General features: G+C 36.4%; 3 protein-coding genes and 1 non-coding gene across 7 annotated transcripts; 2 read left to right on the top strand and 2 right to left on the bottom strand.

Moving 5' to 3' along the window:
* Nucleotides 1–1467: 1467 nt before the first annotated feature.
* On the top strand, nucleotides 1468–5325 carry LOC104897561 (alpha-ketoglutarate-dependent dioxygenase alkB). 2 transcript variants are annotated; one of them, XM_010684461.3, is made up of 8 exons: nucleotides 1468–1623; nucleotides 2157–2271; nucleotides 2360–2511; nucleotides 3085–3422; nucleotides 3665–3803; nucleotides 3910–3976; nucleotides 4069–4190; nucleotides 4827–5325. In XM_010684461.3, exons 2-8 carry the CDS (start codon nucleotides 2177–2179, stop codon nucleotides 4964–4966), a joined length of 1053 nt encoding a protein of 350 aa, XP_010682763.1. In that variant the 5' UTR covers nucleotides 1468–1623; nucleotides 2157–2176; the 3' UTR covers nucleotides 4967–5325. The 2 variants fall into 2 exon arrangements, with proteins under 2 accessions (XP_010682763.1, XP_048502608.1); XM_048646651.1 differs by having other exon boundaries at nucleotides 1487–1697.
* An 83-nt stretch (nucleotides 5326–5408) lies between these two features.
* On the bottom strand, nucleotides 5409–5489 carry TRNAL-AAG (transfer RNA leucine (anticodon AAG)). The gene has a single exon. It is a non-coding gene; the product is annotated as a tRNA-Leu (tRNA).
* Nucleotides 5490–7350: 1861 nt separating this feature from the next.
* LOC104897560 (uncharacterized) lies at nucleotides 7351–14413 on the top strand. Of its 3 annotated transcripts, none has more exons than XM_010684460.4 (5): nucleotides 7356–7763; nucleotides 9196–9296; nucleotides 9506–9619; nucleotides 14010–14093; nucleotides 14177–14413. In XM_010684460.4, exons 1-5 carry the CDS (start codon nucleotides 7544–7546, stop codon nucleotides 14231–14233), a joined length of 576 nt encoding a protein of 191 aa, XP_010682762.1. In that variant the 5' UTR covers nucleotides 7356–7543; the 3' UTR covers nucleotides 14234–14413. The 3 variants fall into 3 exon arrangements, with proteins under 3 accessions (XP_048502475.1, XP_010682762.1, XP_010682761.1); XM_010684459.4 differs by having other exon boundaries at nucleotides 7368–7763; nucleotides 9193–9296; XM_048646518.2 differs by lacking the exon at nucleotides 14177–14413 and having other exon boundaries at nucleotides 7351–7763; nucleotides 9193–9296; nucleotides 13941–14071.
* Nucleotides 14414–16026: 1613 nt separating this feature from the next.
* Nucleotides 16027–17625, bottom strand: LOC104897559 (probable methyltransferase At1g27930). The gene has a single exon (XM_010684458.4). The coding sequence runs from the start codon at nucleotides 17103–17105 to the stop codon at nucleotides 16242–16244; it is 864 nt and encodes a 287-aa protein (XP_010682760.1). The 5' UTR covers nucleotides 17106–17625; the 3' UTR covers nucleotides 16027–16241.
* Between the last annotated feature and the right edge of the window lie 1084 nt (nucleotides 17626–18709).

The raw sequence follows: 18709 nt of genomic DNA, 5'->3' as shown, positions 1-18709 counted from the left end.
TGAAATGTTGGCCACACACGCTAGATAACTCGGGTGTATGCAAATTTTTGTAATAATTTATATTTTTTTTGAAAGAGAAATTTCATCAATTGAATGCCAAATGACATTTACAATAGATATTAAAGAAAAACAAAATACAATCAAACAATGTTAAATCAAATTTATCTTCGAAAAAACTACAATGAACCAGGTTGAACAATACAGCGCAACCCCCTTGTATTTGCTGAATCAGGCAGCTATTGATAAGAAAGTCTATCATTTTGACATAGTTTGGGAAGAGCATCCTTGACCGGGCCATGTTAACCGCATCAGAGATTCCAAGATCTTCATGTTGAGTCTCGAACGTCAACCAATGAGAATAATTTTTCATAACAAAAAACAAGAAAAACATACTCACAACTCTCATAGGGGAGAGTGAGATCTACACAACAGAGACTAAAAACTCCATAATAGGGTTTGAAGAAATCTCACAAGGAGATACTAAATTAATCAACAAAACAAGAAAAAGAACTAAAAACTGAAAACAAAAAGAAAAAAGGAGCTTACCATTGATGAAATCATCAATGGCAGGACCTAATTGAAATAGAGGAGGTTAGGGTTCTAAAGAGAAAAAAAGAGGGGGCTCACTTTACGTTAATAGGAACAGTGATATTGTAATAATTTATATGGTTTCATTGTTTTGATCTAGATTGCTTTTTTTACTCTTAATTTCATTCATAAATAACTCTAGTAGATTATCATAAACTCAGTTATGAAATTTAGTTACTTCTCGTCCCGGACGATATGCTTGGATTATTTATCAACGTATATTTGAAATCCTCAAAAATAAAATAATATCTCGTCTTCAAAAGATTTTTCCCCTCACAAATACCAACATGAGTATTGTATAGTAGTTAATTAGTGCATTAGCATATCAAAAGAGAAAATCCACATGTTTCACATTACTGCTTTTGTTTTTTTTCGTTTATTTACTACTCCTTCCGTCCCAAAATACAGTTCTCATTTCTCTTTTTTCACAGTAATTTATGCAAGTAGAATCTAAGAGGGATAGTAAAGATTTTTTTGTTTATTTAAATAAATGTTGTATGGAAAAAGATTATTTTAGGAGAGAGAATGAAGAACAATTGGTGAAAGAGCATTAATTGTAACATTTTGACTGAATAAACAAAGGAAAAAACAAAATTCAAGAAGCTAATAAATGATGGGACACGTTTTTTCTTGATAAATTACGGAAAAATATGGAACTAAATATGAAAATTGTCATTTTGGGTGTAATGAAAACTATATTTTGAGACGGAGGGGGTATTTCACTTTAATATTCATTTATCGTTTTTTGAGCTCCTATTGAGATATTTGAGAAGTGAGAACTCTATAGTAAGATGAAGTGTCTTACAAGATAGACAACTCTCATAGGTTAATCCGACCTTTGTTTGTGAGCGAATACTTTAAGATTAAAAGTGATATAAATTCACTTAATCTTTCATTTGTCAAGTTTAAAAATCAAGAGGGATTAATTCAGATGAATTGAGTTTAGGACATAAACACAGTTACACGACCTCATCCTCAGTTTCATAGTCATACTGTCAATATCTCTCGCAAATCGCGATCTTTGCGATTCTCAAGGTAAGTTGTTCTGTGCGCCGATGCAGTTTAATCCTTCAATTTGATAATTTCATCATCTCTGCTTTCTTTTGAAGGTTAGTTTATTCAGAAAATTCTGTGCTAATTTGCCCTACAATGAGTAATTTTCGCGAGTTAGGGTTTTTCAGTTTCTCTCTTTTGACGCTACCAATCAAATTTCCAATCTTAGAATCATCGTTTAGTCTCTTTTGATGATTTCTGTCCAATTTTGATGAGAAATTTGAAAAATTGTCTTCATAGGCACGAAAATTATATATCTTTTCCACAATTTGATCATAGATTTTAGGAGCTTATGACAATCTAAAATTTTCTTTAAATAGTAGAAATAAGAAGGAATTTTTCAAGGGTATTATTATACTACTATTAGTTAATATTTAGCTTTTTAGTTAGATTATGTAGATGGACATATGAGTTTTTATTAGATAAATGAATGAGTCATTTGTAGTTTTTTTTTTGTCAAATTTACTACATTGCTTGCTGCTGAAGATGGTAGTTGGGTTTATTTTGTCAATCAGTGTTGGTAGTTCAGAATATAATGTATGGCAATGGAGTTACTGATGATGTGGATAGAACCGCGTTTCGGAGAGCAGAGAAGAAATACAAGCTTTATTATGATCAGAATTCGAAAAAGTACTGATCTTATTGTGATTTTAGCACTGTGCATTTATTCGTGATTCTGGTAAAGCATTGGTTAATGTATTGATTGCGATTCTTTTAGGAAGAAGCAACCTAGACCAGTAGATATATCTGAGGTGCTGGATTTCAAGTTAATCTTGGACACCTTTAATCGAACTGGGAAAACACCAAATGGAGTTCATGTACTTAAGGGGGAGTTTGATTGTCCTGTTCTTCGCCTTGACAATCGTCCAGGTTAGACATTGTGTATATTACTAATTACTCCCTCCATCCCAAAATATAGTTCCCATTTCATTTTGCACAGTTTCTAAGACGTACCTTTGACCTACGATATCTTCTATTTCTTATTAGTAAAAAATATAAAAAGTTGATATTACGAATTTATACATTGAGACGAATCTAACAAGACCCCTCATGAATATGTTTTTATGTATACATTAGTAAGAATATTTGGTCAAAGTTTTTAAAATTTGACTCCCAAAATAGAAATGGGAACTATATTTTGGGACGGAGGGAGTAATACATATACTTGCCTCATGATGCTTTTACTGCTATTAATGGGAAGCATGTAACATATTAACCGAATTCAAAGTTTATAAGTTGCTTCTTTGCTTGTAGGCTTATTGTGATCTACTAAGTATTGTGGTAACTTGTTACCTCGTGTAACTATTTGGAATGGCTTAGCCATTCTGCTTGATAACTTGCATTTCTCAGTGGTAACTGATGATAAGCATAATGTATCTAATTTATGATCTTATTCATAAATTGAAATCTGGCACTTGAACTTAGTTGCTCTTACTACTGCAGGATTTTACTTTATTCCCGGAGCATTGAATGTTGAGCAACAGTGTCAATGGATAAGAGAAAGCTTGATGAGCTTCCCACAACCTCCCAATCGGACAAATCACAATGCACATTATGGTCCTATAAAGGATTTGTTTGCTGCAGCTGGAGAAGGAAAAATTTTAGTTCAAGAGGAACATTCACCAGAGTCATTGAGCAATGGTCAGGCTCAAAGATGTAAATTTTGCGATAAGTCAGAAAATGTAGCTTTGAAGGGATATGGTGGAAGTTCAATTATGGCATCAGTGCTTCTACGGAAGTTGCGGTGGAGTACACTTGGATTACAATTTGATTGGTCAAAGGTGACCATTCATGCCTTTTTATTCAGCTTATAACATTAGCATGGCCTGTAAGGTAGTGATTTGTTCAAATTATTTTGACTTATTTCAGAACAAATAATTTCAAATAAGTATTATAAGTTCAACTAAAAGTTCTAATAAGTTTAAACAAGTCAAATTCAGTGGAATATTGCACTCTTAGTTAGCATCTGCAGTTGAAATTTTTCGAGGGTTGAATTTTAGACAAATTTATTTTCATGGTCCAGCGAAACTATGATGTTTCTCTACCACATAACAAGATTCCAGATGACCTTTGTCAACTGGTTAAGAAGTTGGCCGCACCTGCTATGCCTGCAGGGGACGAGTTCAAGCCGGAAGCTGCTATCGTCAACTACTTTGCCTCAGGTATCAATATATATGTCCAGTGTTTTGTGTCTCATCTTCAACTCCCATCAACTGCAGGATAATATTTTCTCATTTGACTTCTAAGACCTGACTTTCCATGTTCCAGGTGATACCCTCGGTGGACATCTTGATGATATGGAATTAGACTGGACTAAACCTATCGTAAGCATGAGGTCTTATGTTGCATCCTTATATTTCCTACTAATTCTTTGAAAAATTGTATGCTAGCAGGAAGCTAAGCCTTCTATTTCACCTGTTCTTTCAGTTTGGGTTGTAAAGCAATATTTCTTCTTGGAGGAAAGTCTAGAGATGATGAGCCCTTGGCAATGTTCCTACGTAGTGGGGATGTTGTACTGATGGCTGGACAAGCTAGGGAATGCTTTCATGGTAAGCATGGAATCCACATTCTCATTTGGTGTCAATTTTTATGATATGCATGTTCAAGTGGTATAAATGTCCATATGTGATATGACTTCAAATATTGGGCCATTTTTTATGAATTGTTCTGTTGTAAATGTGGAAATTACTAGCCTTTACATGAATAAAACTTGTTATCACTGTTTGAGATCACTACCATCAAATTATGTGCTTTGACTTTTCTTGTAAAATTAGGTTGCAATGACAAATTAAGTCTAATTGGGAGCTCCAAATGTATGAACTATGAAGTCCTACCAGCAGTTTGACATACTGCTTTGAATTCTGGCAAAATTAGGGGGAGATGGCAAAACCATATTATGAACATAAATTTTTTGGTTATGCATTTCTTTGATTCCTAAAATGCTTTTGTAGTATCAAATTAGGTTTTGTATGCAATGAGGCATGTTCTGATGTCACCATGACACTATCTAAGCTGAAGAGAACTACTTTAGGTCATGCTTCATACTAGTTTTAACGGAGTGCTTAAGAAGCCTATTTCAGTGTCTTTATTCAGCAACATACTTAAATGCTATAACTTTACTATTTTATACTTCATGTTTCTGTCTCAACTAACCACTGAACGATTGCTCATCTTCAATGTGACAGGGGTACCCCGCATCTTCACCGACACAGAACACTCTGAAATTGCACCTTTGGAGAAGCACTTTACAACTGAACATGATCGTTGTTTCTTGGATTACATTGGAACTTCAAGAATCAACATTAACATCAGACAAGTCTTTTAAGTTCTATCTGCCATCCAGTGCCCGGATAGCTTGGTTCGAGTCTCTTTCGCAACACCCTTGGTTTGCGTTCATGAATTTCACCCAGGATTTTGTAATTTTTATTCGACAGAATACTTTCCAAGTTAAGATTGTAATGCACTAAAAAATGTGGGCATGAAGTAATGATTTTTGCTCCTTCAAGCTTTATGTGTTAGTTTAGGGCGCGGCAGAGTTCAGAATTAGAGTGTGATTCTTGTAGCCTGTAGGATACTAGCAGTAGATTCACTTGCTTTTTGAAAAAAATTTGTGCAATTTTTGATGTAAACCGTGAATCAAATTTGGTTGAGTAGGAAAGGAGTAAGGAATATCAATTTTGAGGACGTTCATCTGATATTTTTGCGTAGGAAAGGAGGGAAAAAAGGAAGGTTGGTTCATATATTTCAGGACAAAAACATTGAATTATTGTTGAGAGTGGGATTTGAACCCACGCCCTTTCGGACCAGAACCTTAATCTGGCGCCTTAGACCAACTCGGCCATCTCAACTTGTGTGTTGTGTAAAGAGAATTCGATTATTTATCAGCATATGATCCTTCTCATCTTCCTGCAAAAAAGCATTCCCACATAGTATATAGCTTATGAAATTACTTCCATGTTTTGTGATGAAAATCTCATTAGAAAAAATTGTGGTGACATGTTTAAACAAATTAGTAAACATTTTCCCAATCAATATTCTCCAATCTAGATTAAGTTAGTTGTTAATTTGTAATTGATGAAATTAACTTTTGCATTATACTTCAATTTATCCTACGCTTGCATTGTATACAGGCACACTTATTTTTAGGAGATGATAGAGAGAAAATATATAGGGATTAGTATCAATGATAAGTCCATCACTGAAGTTGAAAACAATTATCAATAATGATATTGTATTGTTTCTTTTAGAATGACTCAACCACACTCCGTCTTAGTGCAATTGTTTGTGACTTGTTTCTCTATCACTATAGCTTACCTCATTTGTGTACAAGGTTTGAGAGTGAATGAAAATGTCAATACTACGAGAGAACGTGAGTAAATAAGAAATTTATCGTTATATACGTCACCCATCTCACAATAAGTGAAACATAGAGAAAGTGGGGAGTCACCAAGAAATTTAGAGAGAGAAAGTTGGGACCACAATAAAGTAGAGTGAATAAATATTGAAGTTGTGGTCCCCTCTTACTTTTTGATGGTATATTTATAACAGGAGTAAACTTTTTTACCATTTGGAGCTTGGTTTCACTTATTGTGTGATTATTCCAAATAAGGAAACTCGACGGGGATGGGGGGGAGTGAAACTCAACGGGGATGGGGGGAAGGGACCGAAATTCAAATGGGGAGCTTGGTGGGATGGGCGGCTGCGAGGGGGTGAGCTTGTCTTGGCGTCCAACCGTTTGAGTCTCTTAGGGGACTCAAACGGGGGTAATTTGGTCATTTTATGCGTTGGAAGATTTCACTCGCGTGTGACTGACATTTGCTTGGTACCAATGCTAGGTTATAATGGTACCATTCTCCGAAAATATTGATACCTTGGTACCAGTCCTGATAACAATTTGATACCAATGTCAGGTAATAATGGTACCATTGTGTTTTTTTTTTTGGGTGTTTGAGTCTTTTTTGGACTCAAACAGTTGGTTACCAAGCCTTTCTCGCGAGGGGGTGGGGGAGGGGAGCGGTGGGGGGAAGGTAGGGATAGGAGAGGGTGTGGCGGTAGAGTGGGGGTGTGGTTAGAAATTAGGGTTAAGTTAGGTTAATTAGGGCTAATTAGAATTTAATTAGGGTTAGAACTAACTGTAATTAACGCCGTTAGTTATTAAGCACATTTGGGTGTATTATCGTAAAACTGAGGGGTACTAGGCGTATTTTCAAAAGTGCAAGGGTACTCGGTGAATTTCGTGAAAAATCGTGGGTATTTGGTGGAAAAATCGTTTTTATATTTTTTTATTACTCCCTACGTCTCATAATATAATGTTTTCATTTCCATTTTGGGAGTCCCAAAATATAATGCTTGGTTCTAAATTTAATTATATTTTTTCGTAATTTGCCTAGAAAAATCGAATCAGCATCGTTTATTTGCTCTTAAAATTAGTTTGTTGCTTTGTTTATTTAATCCAAGGGTTACATCTAATGCTCTTTCACCAATTATCTCTATTTTCACTCCTAAAATCACCTTTTTTCATATACTTGATTTTCGGTGAAAAATGAAATCAAGTATTATATTATAGGAAGAAGGGAGTAATATGGAACAACTAAAGACATTGAAGATCAAATGTATATTTTAGAGATCGTGTAAAAAGAAAATAAGCACTATAATGAGACGGGGTGAAAAAGTAGGCTAGTAGATGCAAAGTTATTCCAGAAAAATGGGACTTCGAATTCTCATTTTTTCTTTTGGATAAACTGGTGATTTTTTTTTAGCATTGCACCTATAAATATGTAAGAGGAAAGAAAAAAAAGAACAACCGCAAAAAAACGAAAAGCCAAAAGAAAAGAGGAGAAATCTAACAAGAAAGAGAAAATCTTTGGTAAAATTTCACTTATAGAAGCAAAACGTCGAACATATGGCGTGCAGAATGGTGCTGCGAACTGTATTCTCTACGGAGCCATGGCTACTACCAAGCTCTTCGACCCGATTTACTCCGGGTGGGGCGTGTAAGACACAACATATGAAAATGGGTTCGGGTTTTCGGGCAACCCGGACCCAGTACTTTCACCGGCTTAGTTGCTCTTCTCAAGATGATCAAGGCCCACCTCAAGAAGCTGTTCTTAAAGCCATTTCAGGTATGATTCTTATCCTATAATTTCTGGGTTATCTATTTTTTCAGATAATATTCGAAATATGATGTGTTGATTGAGTTTTTATTATTATTTTGGCTATACTTGATTGATTGATGATATGTGAAAGTTTGTTACTTTGTGCGTTTGTGTGTTGATTTATGCTCTATATTTATCTAAATTTGTTCCTATCAATGGAAATATGATGCTAATTGAGGAACTTTTGGATTGCATGTTTGATATTGGATTTTACTTGGTGTATTTATTGTTTAGTGCCTTGTAAAAAGGTCATTACTTCTAGTCTTTAATGGTAGTCTAGCTTAAAGAAGTACTACAATTTTATGGAAAAACTCCTTTGGTGAGGCTTTTTCATTTTACCTGAAGTATGAAATGATAAAATCCTATTCTATAGACTCTTGACATTTGGTTTTGGACCAAATACATAGAAAGTTCTTACTCTCTCTGTTCCATTTTAGTTTACTCACTTCACTTTGGAAGAGAACTGAGGAGGAAGTACAAAAGTATGAGAGAGAAATTGAAAATGTGGAGAGAGAAACTGAAAAGTGAGAGAGAAATAAAAGAGTGGGTTAAAATATTAAAAAGTGAATGACATGGGTGGAAAAGGAGGAGGAAATAGATGTGATATGTTATCAAAAATAGAAAAAGCAACAGTGTGTAGATTAAAAAGAAATGGACTAAAAAGGAAAGTGTGTAGATTAGAAAGAAACGGACTAAAAAGGAAAGTGTGTAGATTAAAAAGAAACTGAGGGAGTATAATAAATGGCTTATGTGATACTGGGACGCGTAGCCTTGCCGGACATGATTACCTCAAGTCTGAGTAAGTGATTAACTGAGGAAACTTTGAACATTCTATATGAAGCTTGATCGGCTGTAGGCAGTGTTACCTAACTTGCTAAAACTCTCTTATGCGATCTGCGAGCGGAAAAAGGTGAATGAGTGATGGCACATGCTACACCTTTGGGTTAATTTGATCGAACTAGGTGGCAAATTGTGTTCCTGTATCTGTTATTGTACAAAGAATTAGGTAAAACTAGATGTAGGCTATGTAGATATAGCCTATAGGTCGTTATATATTGTGGTAGATGTTGCTGCTTATGTAATGGATCATTGCTAGTTTGATACACTTTGGGACGTAGGATACATGAGAAATCTACTACTTGAATAGACTTTTGGCATTTTGATTAAATTATTGTGCCAACGTGGTGTAATCCTAGTCATCTGTTTAGTAATTTTGTAACAGGGCATTGGTTTAATGCTGTAGTATCATGTGATATAAAACAGAGCAACCTTTTCATTCCCATTGGCCATTATGACCTTTATATCATGAAATTCGCTTTTTTAGTTATTATTGGGTTGTGTTGCCGTCAATTGATCAAAGTATGGCTATGTGTACTCTTCTTTGTGTTTGTTTCAGAAGTTTCAAAGACAGAAGGAAGAGTTGGACAAACTACGAATGTTGTCATTGGAGGGACAGTAGCAGATGATTCTACCAATGAATGGCTTGATTTGGATCAAAAGGTATGTTTATACTTGTTTTACTTGAATTTGTTGTACTTCCCTTTGGATGTCAAAATTTTGGGCCATCATGATTCATGAGCATCAAATGCTGTAACCCTGTAATGAGGGATGGAGTTGTCTATTTGCTTGTGTACTTTTTTTTATATTCTGGAAATGAGATAGACTGAGATATTCCTGGTTGATTCTGTAATCAATTCTTTTTATTGTAGGTGAACTCATACCCTACAGTTAGAGGATTTACAGCTATTGGTACCGGTGGTGATGACTTTGTACATTCTATGGTTGTAGCTGTCGAATCCGTTCTTCAGCAACCCATCCCAGAGGTAAAGCTTACTAATGAGCACCACACGATGAGCTAATTAATTGATAATTCAGACACAATGTGTTAGATTTTAGAGGAATGGTTGACGTCTCCTTAGGTTGTGTTCTTTGTTTAGCTCATACAGATGAACCTGGAGTATTGTGCATGAGGAGAATTATTTGCAATCATATGAAGTATCATCTTGGTCCTACAAAATCCAAATATTTAGTTAACCCATATTTCTGGTGTTATAAGCATATAGGGCAAATTATGCACCAGTTGAAATAGCATGTTATTTTTATATCCTGCTGTTGAGATCTTAGTCAGTAATATCTATTAGCATTATGAAACCTCATTACTTCTCTTCATTTGATCTATGGTGCTTAAAACAGCTGAAGTTTGTTTAGGCATGATGATTAGAACATCAGTATTTTGGTAGTTAGAGATCAAGAGTGGGAAGTGGGAATCTTAGCCCTGTGAGTGTTTCATTAATGACAACCATATAGAATACAATCTCTCTACGCTGTTTGTAAGCTTATGTGCAATGTGATTTAGCCAAAATTTCGTGTCTGATTTGACATCAAGGTCAATGTGGGAAAGAGTGGCAAAGGCAAAAGGCAAAAGGCTCTTCTCAAATCCCATGGACGACGTACCATATGTGGAGCCTGGCTTTGATCTCAGTTATTCATCAAATGGAACTCTTTTATCTGATATATCTTCAAGCATTTTTCTATTCCGTTTCTTCTTTCTTCATGGGATAACATCTCTAGATTCGGTTTGAACCACAAATGACTTGATTGCATTGCATATCTGAACTCCAAAACTATTTACTAGCATGCTGACATAGGATGCCTAATATTGAGAGGAAAGAAGGCTATGGGGTGAGAAACAATGCAATTGGAATTATGGAAAGCTAAGTGCTTGTCTGTCCGCAGGCTCCTCCTATGTGTTGACTTCTCTCTTTTCTTTCTGTGTATGTCGTGTAAGAACAAATGCGATCCAACCTGCCTGGTGAGGCATATATTATGTGCTTCATTAAACGAGTCTATCAACGTTAGAAACATGTCTCAATTCTTTGATCAATTTTGTGTCTATATTACATTACTTCCAAGGGTAAAAATTATTCCTCTAAAGCTTCTCCTTGAATGGACATATGGTACCTAGTGATAGCATGATATCTCTGCTGGATCAGTGCGTAGAACATTAAAAAGATTTGGACTACTAGGTTTTGGGTTCAATTTTGGCCTACTGAGGTTTTCTTTTTCCTCCAAGTTCTTCATTATGATGAACTGATAATGGACATTATTTGTTAGATGAAACTTCTATACAAGACATGTAGTCAAACAGAATAAAAAATGATGGCATAGTAGTTGAAGTGTAAGAAGAAAAGAAGAAGAAAGATAGGGTACGAAGCAGATTATACATATCAGAAGGCTACTCTTTCAAATTGCTTGTTGATGAAGTTTATTTGTGGCCTGTGGTAAGAAAGGGTTGATAAAATAAATCACATGTTTGCCAGTTTCCGCAACAGTTGGATTCTTGTTTCTAATAGAGCTTTCGTGGAACGATTAAGTGGGAAATAATCTAGATTCAATACAAATTTATAGAAGAATTATGAAATTAAAGTATTGGCATTTTTAATAGGAGGATTTGATGTGTATTTACTGGTTGACTTGAGCTCTTCACAATCTTTGCCTACTTACTTTCCTAATGGCTCTGAGAGGATTAATCCTTTTATAGTTTGAAAGCAATTTAAAGATGATAATCATTGAAAAGAACCCTGCTCTTTGTCATGTATGATTTATCCTATAGCCAGCCCAGTACTTACCGCGAATAAAATCTCATCTACCCCATGTCATAAGTATTATAAGGCTAAGCCCAAGACATTCCGCGCCTATAATCATGACCTAATCAACCTTTCTAATTGATGCATGAAGTGACTCTTAAGCCTTTAAGACTTTGTGAGCACATACTAATGCGAGCTCACTAGTTTATTAGATACTGCTTTATGTGGAGTCCCGGACTATTGGTTTCTTTGCTCACCATTTTTCAGATGGTTCGAGTTGTGAATACAGGAAAGATTCTCATTCTCTTGTTTCCCTTCGTTGGTGTCAATTGAGATTTCTCATTCCCTTATTTCATTTTAGGGTAAAAGAGTTATCTAAATTTCCTCATAACTCAATACTCTGCTCATTGCGGGCACCAGAATCATAAGCAAGTCATCTGTGACCAATGGTTACAGCTATGCTGTAGAGGTGGCGTATCTGTGAAACCTCATGATACATGTTATTTGTCACCTACCATACATTTCTTAGTGGTTGATATTTGAATGTTTGATGACTGAATGGGATGATAGAATGAGCAAGTATGGCCACCCATAAATTGTATCTACTTCTTTGTGTGAGAGGAAGACAGTAACGATGTGTTAGAGAGTGGTAGGCTGTTAGCAAAGGAGAAGTGCATTGTCAGTTGTAGGGATGGTTGGAGACTCGAAGATGTGCTGGCAAGTTGAGACTTGAGTGAGAGGAAAAAAAAAAGGGGGGGGGGGGGGATTGTTTAACTAAAGAAGATGTTTGTAAAATTATTCCCTTCTTTTTCTGTGTCTGTTTCATTTCCTTTCTTTGATTCTTCCCTCTGCTTTCTTTTTGTTGCTTCCTTTCTATTTCCTCTACTTCAATCAAATGGCTGCTAGCTTATCATACTCTTAGTAATGTTGACACTAGCACTAAATTACTAGCATTTGACTCTACTGAAGTTTCATGATTGATTCCAATGTCCTTCAGCTGCAACTTTATATATCCTTCTTTAATATATCCCTCTTTATTTTCGTAATGTGCTTGTTGCTTGAACTTTTTACTTTATTCATGATTGAACTTGAGCAATATCATTCAATCTGATTTTGAAAGTTCCAGTTACAAGCAAGTAGTAACAAAATCTTGCGAGGGGATTCTTTTTCTTAAAGACGGGTAAAACATATATTATCAAATGAGCCAAGTTAAGGGGAATAAGTAAAAGACAAAAGCATAATTTTTTTTCATTAGAAACCAAAGGGATATATTTGCTCTTCTTTGTCTTTGGACCATCTTTTTGCCTTCTTAGACTGGAAATTCCATGTTATCAATGCAGGGCCAATAGTCTACCTATCTCCTTTTGAGTGACATATTGTGACTTATTGTAAGTTATTCATTGTTCCCTAGGAGTATGATTTATGTTGGTTTAGTGTTTTAATTAATGCTAATTTATGGAAAAAATGGAGAAAATTCCAACTATATAACTTCAATTATCAACTCGGAAACTACCAGAAGCATGCTTAACTTGCTAACACAGTTGTTTTTACGGCTTAGCGCTCGTGTTCCATTTGGTACTTGTCCTTCCAAGCAAGGTTCATCTTTTGAAAGGTGCCATGTTACGAATTCATTTCCGGGAAAAGGACCAGCTGCCTAACTGCTGCCACAGTTCCTAAGTTTGTGTACTTCAGTTCTGTCTGTCCAGATGAATGTTGTTTCTCCACTGAACTTCCATTTTCTGATATACGATTAAGCTTGCATAACTTTGTATAACAAGTAGCAGTATCAAAATTTAGGAGGCCATCAATCATCCAAGTTGATACTAGACCGTGCTGAAACAGAAACTATATTCTCAGCCTACAATCGAGCTTTACCCTCTCAGGCTTGAGCGGATTAGAGGTGATTGTGGTGTATATAGTGACCTCCCTAACCCAATCACTGGTAGAGACCACTATATCCCTTTCGCTACAATAGCAGCAGCTGAGCAGCTATACCAAAGCCTTAGTACCAAAAGATGGGTCCACTAAATTGCTGCGTTCAAGGATTGTTAGTCTGATATTGCCTTGTGTTGAACTTGAGAAAAATGCTAGATGGAGAACAAAAACCAAAAGAGAGGAGAATTTTGTGGGGCTAAAACAAGTGGACTTACCAAATTGCACTCTCCTCACATGTTCATTGGAGAACAAGTCTCCAATCAGCAGAACAGTAAACTTAACAGTGTTCAGGGTCCCTACTCCTTATTTTCAGAATTTACCTCCTTGTGCTTCTTTTAAGAGTTAACATGTAAATCTATCTTTGGTATGGAACAAATGGACGCTTGAAGCCGAAAGGTGTTGCCGTTTTACCCTCATTTGATGCTCAATCAGATAAACCCATCACTCTTTATTATAAGGTTTTTGCAGTCTCTTTTCCAAACCAAGCTGTAAAGTTAATGTGAAGTTTACTCTTTTCATCTTTTTGGGGGGTAAAGTTTGAATTTATTCTTTAGATGTGGTTTTACCCCTATGATTTATGCTAATCTGGTTAAGCCTCTCTTTTCATGTTCTTTTTTTTTAGGGAAGAAACTCTTTACATGCTCTTTAATGTTGAAAAAATTGAGACTAACGCGATTACTCATTAACGAAGGGTCAAGTAAAGCAGAAATCATCGTCAGGGGGAAAGTACGTATCTGTTAATATCGGACCTGTGCAAGTCAGTTCTAGTGAACAGGTATCTCTCTCTATATGAACATGATCTATTGCAGAAAACCGCGAGAGATGGTTGATTTACGCCGTGATGTTTGCCTTGTACAGGTGCAAGCGGTCTACAACGCTATGCGACAGGATGATCGAATGAAATATTTCCTTTAGGATAAAATTTTTGTTCTCTTATTATAATTATTAGTTTTTAGCCTTTCTGATTTCTGATATAGTATTCGATATATCCATAATTTGATCAGATCCCTGTAAAAAATGTATGTTGTACCATGTAACAGTCTTTCACTGTATATTGCTGCTACCAAATACATGTCCATCTTTCCACTTCTTGTATCTAGATGACCAAATGCATATTATGGGTGTTAATGTGTTATAGTACTAGCGGAGGTGGCTAGTGGCCTGCTCTGGAAGGTGGAGAGCCATACCCCGCCCACGAAGCATGTGGGCTAGGAGGGGGATTGGTCGGTCCAGTCAGATCTTAAAATATAAGGCTAAGTGCTAGTTTAGTTGAACATAGCTACATGGGAAGTAACGCGTGTAGGAAGCTTTTCCATGTAGTTGCATTGCATTTCCTAGAAAATGAGAAAAACTTGTCATAGCGAAGTTTACTTGCTCATTTTGTTTTTATTTGCGTCATTTTCATTTCGGGAAATAACTTACTTTCGCTATATCTATTTTTGATAATATATGTTCTCTTTCTTTCTCCTAGGACATAAGGTCCCTTTTCTAACTTTTCCCTTTCTTAAGTAAAAAAAAAATGGACAAAGTATATCATCAAGTTGCACATGAGTATTTTCTTCAAGCAAATAACTCCAAGGATTTTACCTTTTCAAGAACTTCCCCATCTCATTTTACATGTTATACCAAACACACTTGACAAGGAGCTAGGCTCGATTTGGTTAAATTGGCTAAGAGTTCGATCCACGGCTAAGTTTGACTCAAAGTTCAACACACAAATGAGTTCAAATTACGACTCATCCGTTAAAGAGACCTGGATATACTATAAATAACATATATTAATAAGAAGAATACGATTATTACTTGAAACTTCAAATCTAACCAAATACAATGAATACGATGGAATATGACTATTTTAGGGGTTTTTTTTTTTCATATTTTGTCGATGCTTATAACCATTACTATGTTGGAAGATTGACTGATTCAAACTCCAAAGTCTATAACGTGCTATGAATGTGAAACAAGAGGGTCATTGGAGACAGGAGTATTATTATAAACCATGAGCATGTATAAGAATAGTACGGTTGATTACTTGATTGAATCAAACTTCATTAGTTAACATTATCACAATTGATTTGTTAATTTACAATTGTTGCCATTCGTTGAACATAACTAAGATATTAAACGGATACTCTTGACTAAAATTGTACTTCTAGTCTCTAACCTTTAAAACTAGATCTCATTTGTTAGTAATATTGATACAAAAACTATATCTCCTTTCCTTCAAATTAGACACAGTCGGAACTAATAAAATTAATAACCTCCGATTCTAGAGATCTTGGAATCGAGCCTCACCTTTTGTAAAGAAGGATCCTCAATTTCCCTCCTTTTTTGCAAAGAACTTTATCTTACCTTAAAAAAACAAAACTAATAAAACTAATGTGAGTTCACTCATGGTACACCCAGGGGTATTTTTGACACCAAATTTGCTTATATGAGCATTTTGCTCATTTACTCATTTTGCTCATTTTGTAATAAAAGTGTTCGCTCATTTGTTCATTTTGCTCATTTGGAAAAAATAGTCTTAGGTATACCATGAGCATGGTACACCCAGGTGTACTATAAATATTCTCAACTAACACATCTATCGTAGTTGCATAACTATTCAAAATTGTATGATAAAATCAATAAAACTAACTCACCTACAAGAAAATTGTATGATGAAACCAATAAAAACTAGCTCAAAAAAAGGGGAAAAAACCAATAGGTAACAAATACTCCCTATTACACAATATCATCATATATTCATATAATCTCTCTCGATACATCTGAAAAGAACTCAGATATGTGTAACCTTTTCTATAACACCAGCAATGCCAATTCCGATATATATGAATTAATTACTAGCAACTAATACTAGTATTATAATCATAATATAAATAGTAAAGTAGTACATTATTAATCATATACTCATGAATGATACCTAGCAAAAATTGGTACCACTACTATTATTTGGAGGGATCTCAAAATGCCACAATCTCCCAACACCACCAACTTTATATTTCATACACAAAAACTCTTTAGCAAACATTTTCTCAACCTTCCTATCCACATCATGTAAATAAACATGCGTGTTTCCCACGCGCTTCCTCGACCGTGCCAAAACCGCAGCGGAAAAGATTGCAGCCATCCTACCTGGCTGTTCAGGCGCGTACCCTCTAGGCGCGTCAATCATAATAACATCCCACTCTCTCTCATACACGTCATCCGGTAAACTCTCTAAAGCTAACCGACACTTCCGGTTACCCTTTAAGTAAGCTTTCCCAGGTAAACAATAAGGTTCATCCCGGTAACTAGCAAGTAACCGGTCAGCCTCTTTAAGATGTGTACGATACGACACCGTTTTAGCGTTTAAAAAAGGCGCGTCTTTTAACACTGTGGTGACCCACTCAGGTGATTCTTCAAGGAATAACGTGAGCCCATTTGGGTTAAGTGAGGCCCACATTAAAGAATCGTAGCCCAGCCCAAAAACTAGGAAATTACAAGGTGAGATTTGACGGAGGACGTTAAACGACACCGTTATCTCTTGTAGAGATTGTTGTGGGGTTATCTTTGACGTGGCGTAATGAAGGATTGATTGGAGTTGGATCGGTGATGTTGAAATGGGCTTGGTGTTGGGCTTGGTGTTGGGCTGAGAAAGGAGATAAGAGGGCCAATCACGACGGCCCACGGTTAGAAATGCCGACATTAAGAAAGCACCAGTGAGGAAACTTACGAATGCGATGATGGTTAATCGTGATTTGTCGGTGGTTGATCCTGAAACGACGTCGTCTTTTTCTGCCTTCATCGTTTTGATTTGTTATTTTGTAGATTAGATTTACTAGTTTTTGTGTTTGTGTTTGTTGTGGAGGAGATATAAAAGAGAGTGGTAAGAGAAGGTGGGGAGATGAAAATGAAATAAAAATGGATTGGAAGTTATTTGAAGAATTCTAAAGAGAAGAATAGTGGGAGCTGAACTTCTAAACCTCGCCCCCACAATTACTTAAAATCGCCCACAAAACAATTAAAATTACATTGGTAACCTTTTCACCTCAAATTTCAGATCCAACACCACCACCCTCACCTCCTGCCATCCCCCACCAGCAACCTTTCTCTCTCCTTCGCCGACCTCCTCTCACTTTCGTCGGCCTTTCTCTCTCCTTCGCCGGCCTTCTCTCACCTTCGTCAACCTTTCTTTCTCCTTCACGGCCTTTCTTTCTCCGTCGCGGCCTTTCTCTCACCTTCGCCGGCCTTCTCTCTCCTTCGACCTTTCTTTCTCCTGCCGGCACCTTTCTCTCACCACCATCGCCAACCATGGCCCAGTAAATCTCGAATTTTTTTTAACCATGGGGGCGAACGTCTCGCCTGGACGTTCGCCCCATGGCCCGAACGTCGGGCCTGGACGTTCGGGCCATGGGTGAAACGTCCAGGCGAGACGATCGCCCCATGGCTCGAACGTCCAGGCCTGACGTTCGGGCCATGGGGCGATCGTCTCGGCGAGACGTTTGCCCCCATGGTTCAAAAAAAATTTCGACGCTAGGTTGGTGGCGGGTGGCAGAAGGACGGAGGTGATGGGTACTCAGAAGATCATCTGCGGCATGTTTACAAGAAGGTAAACTCGGTTCATCTGCGGCTCATTGTACCATTTTCTTGGTCGATTGTGTGGTGGGTACTCAGAAGATCAGATGTTGCTTGTAGAAAATAACTCCAGTTTGCATACGCAGAAGATCAGATGGAGGTGGCGGGTGGCAGAAGGACGGAGGTGATGGCGGGTAGTGGGAGGTGGTGGGGGAGGTGATGGCGGGTGGTAAAAAAAAAAAAAAGGGTAAAACAGTCCAATAAAATAGTCTCAGGGCGATTTTAAGTAATTGTGGGGCGATGTTTAACAATGCCCTAGTGGGAGTTGTGACATATGAAAAACCTAACCTATGTACGGGGATATCATACTTTAAATTATGATCATATGAGATTTTGAGTAATTCTAGATAGTATATCAACTTTCACAAATTATTATAATAGACGGTCTAATTTTATTATAAAATTAGACAATCCAAGCCTACATTCTCCTAATAAGCCCATTCAATTTCTCTCTAACCTAACACTATTTTTAGGTATCTTGCACCATCATAGTCGTCAATTTCTTCTCCTTCCTTTATTTCCCTTTGAATTTCGAATTAGAACAAACACTTTTTAAAAATATTCCGACAGTCTTACAGAATGGATTAAACTAGTCACTAAATGGATTAAATCAGTCACTAAATGAATTAAAGAATGTTATTAATGTAGATTAAACTGGTCACTAAATAGATTAAAATGGTCACTAAATAGATTAAAATGGTCACTAAATAGATTAAACTAGTCACTATATTGAAAAAGATGATTTATTCTCTTCTTAATATTGGGCTTGGGCCG

This window comes from Beta vulgaris, chromosome 6 (genome assembly GCF_026745355.1).
Source record: "Beta vulgaris subsp. vulgaris cultivar EL10 chromosome 6, EL10.2, whole genome shotgun sequence".
Taxonomy (NCBI): domain Eukaryota; kingdom Viridiplantae; phylum Streptophyta; class Magnoliopsida; order Caryophyllales; family Amaranthaceae; genus Beta; species Beta vulgaris.
Note: the sequence above shows the minus strand (reverse complement) of the source record. Positions and strands in the feature narration are given on the sequence as shown.